Raw genomic sequence first — 9,974 nt, 5'->3', positions numbered from 1 at the left:
ACACTTTTGATCAATTTTAAGCATCCTTGCTAAGTAAAAGTATTAATTTCCATTAATTAATCTCCAAAAAAAAAAAAAAAAAGCTTTTTGAATGTTATAGTGTAGAATGTTACAAAAGCTTTTTATTTCACATAAATGCTTATCTTATGATCTTTGGATTAATCAAAGAATCTTGAAAAATATACTCAAATATTGATAATAAAAATGTCTATTGAATAGCAAATCAGCATATTAGAATGATTTCTGAAGGGTCATGTGACACTGAAGACTGTAGTAATGATGCAAAAAAAAATAGCTTTGATCGCGAATAAATTACATTTTAAAACATATTATTTAAAAAAAAAAACTTTTGACTGGTAGTGTAATGACCTGTAGTACAATATCATAATATTTTGTAATTTCTAACCGGAGTTTCCGATGTAAATACAACACACAATTGTTAAATTTTGAGCAAAAAGGTTTAACTGTGCTGTTAGGACAATGGTGCGTTTGAGATATGACAGGGCGAGGCAAGTTGCCACGTGTTTTCAATGATAAGCGAATTCATTTTATCGTTTATAATATTTGTTGGCAAAGCCAAAATAACGGTTTAATTGTTTTTTCAATGTATTTTACATTTGTGCTGTTTTCGTGAATTGTTTTGTGTTTTACTAATTGTTTGACTGGCTAAATTTGAGCACTACGCAGCTGAAGCAGTTTTTCCTCGTGCATGAGAATCTCGTTGCAGTAAAGGTGCACGCGCATGCGCAGATCTCTTCGTCTTTTGTTGGAAGGGAATGACTGGCGTTTTCAATGCTCTCTGCTCCAGCATCGCAACATATATAGACGAATCCTCTGAATAACGTACGGTGGGTGGATAAAACTCTGGAAAGAGGATTTGGTGACTGAAGACAGTGTCCTGAAGCGGTCGATTGTGTGATCAAAACGGCAGGGTGTGGAGTTGTTTTATTTCGCATGTGTGTCAAGCTGATGCAAAGCTAGACAGACAGAGCAGCATAACGGCCTGACAAAAGTTCTTGATTCAAATGCGAACCTCTCTGTTTACTCCGTTATGAACGATGTACCGTAATTTGTGTTTGTTCACGAGCAAAATTCGTGGTTTATACAGTTTATGAAATCATAAACTGCTTTAAATGAGTCGGTCAACTCAATAGTTCCGGTTAACTTTGTGTGCTGCTGTAAAGTGAGTCATTCATCCAGCCCAAGCACCCATACGGCTCCGACTGCATTAGATTCGGCAAATTTAGTTTAGCTTAACCTTACACGCTTGGTTTTTGGTATCCAGGTCGTGGTAGTTAGTAACGTTAGTTAATGATTTGTAGATTTGTTCACATTTACGCCGTTGGCAGTGAGTTCGTATGGCTAACGTTAGTTTAGGTTGCGTTCCAACACAGTCTACTCTATTCGAGCATTTCAACCAGGCCAAGAGTTGTTCTAGCTTTAAGCTTTAGCTTAGTTGTTTTAGCTTTAGCTTTTATTTAAGTAAATCTATTGTGTACAATCTTCGAATCAGCAAACTAGCAATGTTTTGCCACACTTAAAAGAACAGCTCACCCGAAATTTTACCTCGTGTTGATCCAAACCTGCATGACTTTCTTCTGTGGAACATAAGTTTTGGTTACTGTTGATCCAATTGTATGAAAAATAAACTGAGACATTCCTCAGATTATCTTTTATGTTCAAACAAATACAGGTTTGGAACAAAAATAATGCAATTTTCATTTTTACTATTCTGTTTTTGTACATGTGTCATGGTATTGCTAAGGATTTCTGAGCATAGCATCATGGCAATGCCATGCGAGTAACTTTAGTAAATGATTTTACATAATTTTTCATGTGGTCTGTGTTCTCTGAAGAACTTTGCTATGTGTATACCATGTATCAATACCATTTTCTTCTGTGCACAGAATCCTCTACTCTTAACCCACCATGGCTGATCTTGATACTGATTTCACCAGTGGAGATGCTGGGGCTTCCCTGACCTTCCCCATGCAGTGCAGTGCTCTGCGTAAGAACGGCTTTGTGGTGCTAAAGGGACGTCCCTGCAAGATTGTGGAGATGTCTACCTCCAAGACTGGCAAGCATGGACATGCCAAGGTATCATGTTAATAAACTCACTGCCGAAGGCTTATGGTTAAAGGCCAAATTTCGTAATACATTATTGATCAGAGATGTATAAAGTACTAGAGACCCAGACTTGAGTAAAAGTACAAGTGCTCTATCAAAAAAGTGACTTGAGTAGAAGTTGAAGTGCTCTTTAAGCACCATAGTGGAAGTACTAAAGTATTCAACATATTTTGTACTTAAGTATTGCAAGTATTTTATTTTAAAATTTACTACTCAAGTACTGAAAGTAAAAGTACAAGAATTGTGTTATGTAGTTATTAAAGAAAGAAGTCAAAAGACATATTCTTTGTTTATTTTAGATATATGTTTGTGTCAAACAGGTTTGAAACAATGTTATGGGCACGTGATTAAGCAGAACGAAAAGAAACATGGTTTATGATTTTATTTATATGTATGTATGATGGGTCAAAAACACCATTCAGCGTGACACAGCCTTTATGATAGCCAGCTAGTTAACATTAAGTGAACATCGCAGCATGTTATGAACCGTGGGTAGCTAACGTTAGTTAACTTATCTAGCGCTTACGGATAGCTCAAACTGCTGTGTTTTGTGTATTATATTATTTTTAACTTGCCTTAATATGTTTTTTTTTTCAAATTTGACGGTGAATTTTTGAAGGCAATTATTTCGCAATCTTTCGGGAGGCAGAGTAAGCACTTCATTCTATATGAATTGTCTTTCACTCCGACAAATGCAAACATGGACTCTAAATAGGGCCACAGGTGGTCTTCTTCCTCATCGCCACGATCAGTTGAAAGTGAAGGAGTTGAAGGTGGAATTTCTGGGTTTTCTGTGTCGAAAACAAACTAAAGTGCTCTCAATGCAGGCAGGCAGTGCTGTCTTCTTTGATCGTCTGATTCGCTCAATGATGGGCCAGCTTATTCAAACCTGTGACAGAGCCATCTACTGCTCTGGCAGTGATAGTGGGTTTGGAATGATTTGATAACATTTTTCTAATTGTAACGAGTAACGATGCAGCACAAAAAATCTATCAGAGTAAAAGTATTAAACTCATCGAAAATATGTACTGAAGTAAAAGTGGAAGTAGGAGAAAAAAACAATACTCCAGTAGAGTACAGATACGGCCTTTTATTACTTAATTTACTCACCCGCTTGTCATCCAAGATGTTCCATATAATGGACTTAAATGGTGCCCCGATTTTTGAATCTTCAAAATGCCGTTTAAATGCAGCTTCAAATGGCTGTAAACGATCCCAGCTGACGAAGAAGGGTCTTGTCTACCGAAACGTTCGGTCATTTTCTTAGAAATATATATTTTTATATACCTTTTAAGCATTGAAACTCGTCTAGCACTAGGGCTTGTAATGCGCATTCCCGACTTTACGTACTCGCGTCGAAAGGTCACGTGTGACGTATGTGAAGATTCAAAAATCGGGGCACCATTTAAGTCCATTATATGGAGAAATTTCCAGAAATGTTTATCTCAAAAAAACAATTTCTTGACGACTGAAGAAAACATTGTTGTTCTGAAAGTGGACTACTCCTTTAAGTACAGTAGTGAAGTAGTTCTACTTTGTTACTATACATCTCTGTTATTGATCATTAAACATCTTAAATGCTGAGGCTTCATTTTATTTTCAGGTGCACATGGTTGGAATTGACATATTCACTGGAAAGAAAAATGAAGATATCTGTCCTTCCACCCACAACATGGATGTTCCTAACATCAAGAGACTGGACTATCAAGTATGTTCAGACCATAAACACATTTTAGGCCTTTTTTAAATCTATGTTTTGTACTTGTTTTATTATTAAACTCTTGTCTTGAGCTTGTACTACAAATAAAACATCTAAATGTGGCTTTTCTGTCTTTCCTATGGCGCAGTTGGTTGGCATTACCGATGGCTACCTTTCCCTGCTGAAGGATAATGGAGATTTGCGTGAGGACCTCAAGCTGCCTGAAGGGGATCTGGGCAAGGAAATAGAGAGCAAATTTGAATCTGGAGATGAATTTCTGGTCTGTATTGTTTCAAATTCACCTGAATTTAGATGGTATCCACTGTTAGCTAATTTAATGTTTTTAACAGACTTCTTGTAATTTTTCTGCTAGTTTAGACTTTCACCATCTGAGTAACTGTAGTTGAAGGGTTTATTCACCCAAAAATGAAAATGCTGTCATTAATTACTTACCCTCATGTTGTTCCAAACCTGTAAGACCTTCGTTCATCTTCAGGACACAAATTTAGATACTTTTGATGAAATCCGAGAGCTTACTGACCATGCATAGACTGCAACTACAATGTTCAAGGCCCAGAAAGGTAGTAAGGACATTGTTAAAATAGTCCATGTGATGTCAGTGGTTCAACCGTAATGTTATGAAGGTACAAAAATACATTTCTGTGCAAAGAAAACAAAAATGACTTCATTCAACAATTTCTTCTCTTCCGTGTCTGTCTTCGATGCACGTTCACGACGGTACCACAACCCAAGCATGTGGTGCTGCTGACACAGGTGCCTCCATTTTGACTTACAACCCGGACGCGCAGTGACGTGTTTTCAATCAGAGCAGTGTTAATTTTGTTTGGAAAGAGATTCATAGGAGGTTAGATGCGTACATTTGAATTGTAGCAGCCTATTGATCTATCTGGCAGGACATAAGCTAGCATACACTTGCTGCACATCTCATAAAACTTTCAGAAATGTCAATATCTGGGAGTAGGAAATGCTCAGACATATGGATAAATTTGACGACACGAGAACTCAATTCGGTCTGGTTTTCTGAGCGCACACCGAAGCAGCGCCTCTCACACAGTGCACAGGTACTCTTTTGCGTCATATGAATGGAGAAATGCGCACAAAATTGTTGAATTGTCAGTTTTGACAAGTATTCATGAAAACCCACTCGGTTACGTCTTCAGTGAACGTAAACAGTTGGGAGATTATCGGACATGTATCAGTACATTTCATCTGTGCTTTCAGACAGCAGCCTAATTGAGTTGCTATTTTCTGTGGCATTGATGTTAATCAAGCAACACCAGAAAGACAGAAAATCACTCTCTGCTCAGTAGCCCTAATTAATCAAAATGTTTATATATATATATATATATATATATATAAAATAATTTTTTTTTTTTTTTTTTTTTTTTATGAGATGTGGTTTCATTAAAATTGTAATATAAAGGTGTGTTGCGTGTCGTGGCAGTTAAATCTTTGTCTATCATGATAAAACCTTAATATCAAACCTATATAATGAGTTTGGAAATTTTAGAGAAATGCTTAATAAATGCATTACACTGTAACTAAACCCATTAGATTTTAGCAGACTAACTCCCAGTTTCACAGACAAGTCTAGTCCTAGACTAAAATGTAAGTCTAGGTTGTACAGGTACTAGGTTGTGTCAGCTGAAATAAACTTGCACTGACTAAACTTAAAATATATCAGTGCCTTTGTTTTGTCTCAAGATATACACCAGTAATGTTTTTTCTAATGTTTATAAAAATTACTTTTTTTAATGTGCAAAAATTTTGGACTCTGTGTGCAATGACCTTAGACTATGACTTAGCAAATTTTGATTTAGTCATAGTCTGTCAAAATGAACACTGAATCAGAGGAATGCATACGCGAGAGTTGCGTACTCTCATGAACGTGTGTTGGACTGGCACGTAAGAGGAAAAAAAATGTTTTCTTTACACACACGAAGTATTCTTGTAGCTTCATTAAATTAAGGTTGAACCACTGATGTCACATGGACTATTTTAATGATCTCTTACTAACTTTCTGGACCTTGAATGTGGTAGTGGCATTGCTGTCTATGCAGGGTCAGAAAGCACTCGGATTTGATCAAAAATATCTTAATTTGTGTTCTGGAGATGAACAAAGGTCCTAAAGGTTTGGAGTATTTACAACATTGAAATGACATGATTCTATAATGAGAGATCTATAGAGTGAATTTTAATTTTATGCTGACTTTAAAAATTAGCTCTAGTATTTTACCATGTCATTTAAAAAGACTCCCTTTTTTTTTTTTTTTTTTTGACTCTTGCAGGTCTCCGTTTTGGCTGCCATGGGGGAAGAGTGTCCCATTGCCATCAAGCCCATGAGCTCATAATGAACCGAAGCTGACGGGCAGGTTGAGTGAGGGCCTCTATACCACAAATACTACATTTTAGTTCTAAAAAAAAAGTCACCAAAGCCACAGCCTTCACAAACCACCCAGAATTGGTTCTGTTAAACAGTAAAGATGCTGGACCTTTTGACCTGTCTCATGAGGTGTTGTCTAATCAGGATATTTCCATATCAAAATGGGTTTCCTGTACGCTTATTCCTTCTCTTTTTCCCTGATTCATTCCTTTTCCATGATACAAAAGCACTTTTATCATTCATTATTAAAAATGGGAATAGTTTTTTAATGCTCTACTTATTGCAGAAACCTTTTTATTCATGCCGACGGGCCTTAAACTGTTGCAAATCAGGCAGCAGACATAGAAGATTACCTCTATGAATGACACTGACTAGTTTGCTGGCGTTTGGTACATTTACATTTGTGCCAAAGCCTGTGTGTCTCAGGTAGGCTAGGATTCGTTTGATTGTCACTCGGACAGCTTGGCGGGGTGACCGGAAACTAGCAGTCCTAAGGCAGAAAACACACACTCAACTTTTACTGACATTTAATTCAGACCAAATATAATGTAACTGATCTAAGTAACACAACCTGTTTTTTGTAGTTCTCCTCCTCCTGACAGTTTCAGGTTTTCTTTAAAGTTTACAGTGTGTGTCCCTTCATAATTAATGTTTAATTTGGTAGTGATTGAGCAATAACCCAACTTTCTTTGTTACATCTTTTTAGTCGTAACAGAAAATTATCATTTTGGCTATGAACGCCCTCTGTAACAAACTCTGTTTACAGTAGCTTTGTTATACAACAAATTTTTATGCTGCAAAAATTTGCTTTTTTTTTTTTTGTACTTGTGGACAGGCACAGTGTGTGCTCAAGGGCTTCAATATAAACATTCTTTAGTATTCACATTTTTATTGCATTTTACATGTTTACTGGTATAAAGGCTTTATTTCTTTAGTTTTGTTTTCCACCTTCAGGGCACAGTTTGCATTTGGCTCATAAAAATATAGTATTTTGATAATAGAAAGCGTCTGAAATTCCTTTTTTTGCTGTAGAAATGAGGAGCGCTGCTATTGTATCTTGCATTTGGCTTCCTCTAGGTTTCTGAGTTCTCTCAATAGTTTTTGTTTACTATAAGATGGATAAGCAAAATGAAAATGCTCTTTGTTAGGCTGAATGTTTTTCTTAGAGGTATTTTCAGCTGTGTTGGCTGTCGTCTTGCTATGTTCCCTCTTTCAGCTAGTGTTTGTTCTTGTAAATCTAGCTCTCGTATAAAAGTAGCCGTAGATCTGAGAGCTCAAGTGGAAAGTATTGTATGACTGTACAGTATTCACATTGGCATATCACACTCAGCAAGAGTCTCTCAGGTTTCCAGTGTTCAGTTATTTTGCTGTTTGTAGTATTGGTCCTAAATATCACTGTTAAATACCTCTCTGTCTCTATCTGCAAAACATTAGTGTTCATGCTTTCAAGTGAATCTCACTTTTTACTGGATGCATATGTTTGGTTAATTTCTTAAAATTAGCAGCTTGACTATCAGTGACAGGCAGGAAGAAACTTGGGTCATTATATAACCAATGCAAACTGTAAGAAGGTCTTAATCAGATGAGCAGTAGAAATAGTGTTCAGTGTTTTCCATATAGCTAGTTGAATGATAATTGTAAGAAACCACAGATTGGGATAAGAGGGGAGCAATTATAATAAACTCAACTGAAAAACAAACAAGCTTTTGTGTTTATTTTTAAACTTCTCTCATATTTACTATGCAATTTTATTTTGAGTTTATTATTTCTCATATTTCTGTTACAATTCAAATGTTTAGGGTCAGAAAGATGATTTTTAAAATGGTATTGTGTGCTCACCAAGAGCTGAATGGATTTGATCTAAATATAGTATTATAACTAAAATATTAACCTTTTTTATATGCATTTTAAAACATAAAAAGTAATGAAATGATGACCGTTAAATTCAGCAGTCATTACACCAGTTACAAGTGAAGCCGTAATGTGATCCCAGGTAAAAAAGAAAAAAGTGCACTTCCATAATGTACTTAAAGTGCGGTTTTCATGCACTAGTTTTGTACTTGATATACAAAAAAATATTCTTTAGTACTTAAGATATTCTTAATAATGTCTAGTGTGCTCAAATGTTTTGGACACCAGTAACTAAAAGGTGCTTTTAACATACTAACTCTGTATTAAAAAATTTAGTTATCACTTGTAGAGTACACTTGAACCCATCTTTCATACAGTAGTGTATTGTTGTTCAAGTAACTTGTAAGTAGTAACTAAAACAATATTAAAACAAGTTTTGCTGTTTAAAATTTGTGGAAACCAAGATTTTTTTTTTTTTTCAGGGTTCTTTCCTAAATTTCAATTTCCAAAATACTGAAAGAGAAATGTTTTGTAACATTATAAATGTCTATAGTTTAGTTTTGATCAATTTAATGCAATAATGATGAATATGTTTTGACCTGAGTGTACACATCCTAAGAAAATTATGCCTGCCTTGTTAAAAAAAAAAAGTTCAGTAATTTGTGTATTTACAAAAAATAAATGAAATGATAAAAATAAACCAACTAATTATTCAATAATAATAACAATGCTAAACAATAAAATAATTATTCAATAATAATAATGCTAAGCAGTATATCTACTGGTTCATTTTGCATAATATTTTTGAACTGTGTTGTCAGGAGTATCAAATAATAAAAGCTTATTTCTATTTTAATAATTCCAATACTAAAATGCAATTTCTGTTAAGTAAAAAAAAAACAAAACAAAAAAACACATGCACACACACAGACCCCAACCCTATAAAAGCCCATTTTCTGCCAGTGAATAAAAAAATAAAAAAGGTAATTGTGAATTCTTACAATTCAGACTTTTTTCTCACAATTACTTTTCTTAGAATTGTGATGCAAACTTATAAATTCAGAATTTTTGAGAGACAAAATGAAGCTTATTTCTATTTTAATAATTATATTACTAAAATTTAATTTCTGTTAAGTAAAAACAACAACATGCAGACCCCAATTTAGAAGCCTATTTCTGCCACTGAATAAAAAATTAAAAAGGTAATTGCCACTTTCTATCTCTCAATTCTGACTTTTTCTTGCAGTTGCGAGTCTACATCTAGCAATTCTGACTTTCTTTTCTCGCATAACAGTTTACATCTTGCAATTCTGACTGTTTTTCTCATAATTGTGTGATACAAACTAGCAATTCTGAGTTATAAAGTTGCAGTTCTGAGAAATAAAGTTGCAGTTCTGAGAAATAGTCAGAATTGTGAGATTCTGAGTCTTTTTCCCCCTTAAAATTGGATTTTATAAATTGCAGTTGTGAGTTTAGATCTTATGCTTCTGAGAAAAAAAAGTCAGAATTGTAAGATATAAAACTGCAATTGCGAGGAAAAAAGTCAGAATTGAGAGAAAAAAAAGTCAGAATTGTAAGATATAAACCTGCAATTGCGAGGAAAAAAAGTCAGAATTGAGAGAAAAAAAGTCAGAATTGTAAGATATAAACCTGCAATTGCAAGGGAAAAAAAGTCAGAATTGTGAGAAAAAAAGAATTGCAATTCTGACTTTATAGTAATGTAAAAAAAAATGTGTTTCCTGTTTCTACATGTGAGTACTAAAGCACTTCCTGTATGTTATTAAGATTCATGGTGATTTCTTTAACTTCTGCTGTTTCTCTAACAGTCAGGTAACAGGAAAAATAGTTGGAAAAACAACAGAAAATACACAATTACACTCAAAGAGTCAAATA

At 34.7% G+C, this 9,974-nt stretch overlaps 1 protein-coding gene across 3 annotated transcripts; it reads left to right on the top strand.

Annotated features, from left to right (window-relative positions):
• The first annotated feature begins 720 nt into the window (after positions 1-720).
• Positions 721-6,343, top strand: LOC141343983 (eukaryotic translation initiation factor 5A-1-like). 3 transcript variants are annotated; one of them, XM_073848695.1, is made up of 5 exons: positions 721-848; positions 1,908-2,097; positions 3,731-3,835; positions 3,975-4,106; positions 6,136-6,343. In XM_073848695.1, exons 2-5 carry the CDS (start codon positions 1,930-1,932, stop codon positions 6,196-6,198), a joined length of 468 nt encoding a protein of 155 aa, XP_073704796.1. In that variant the 5' UTR covers positions 721-848; positions 1,908-1,929; the 3' UTR covers positions 6,199-6,343. The 3 variants fall into 3 exon arrangements, with proteins under 3 accessions (XP_073704796.1, XP_073704798.1, XP_073704797.1); XM_073848697.1 differs by having other exon boundaries at positions 767-843; XM_073848696.1 differs by having other exon boundaries at positions 792-932.
• Positions 6,344-9,974: the final 3,631 nt, after the last annotated feature.

Source organism: Garra rufa, chromosome 10, assembly GCF_049309525.1.
Source record: "Garra rufa chromosome 10, GarRuf1.0, whole genome shotgun sequence".
NCBI lineage: Eukaryota > Metazoa > Chordata > Actinopteri > Cypriniformes > Cyprinidae > Garra > Garra rufa.
This window is presented reverse-complemented; position numbering and strand designations above follow the sequence as displayed.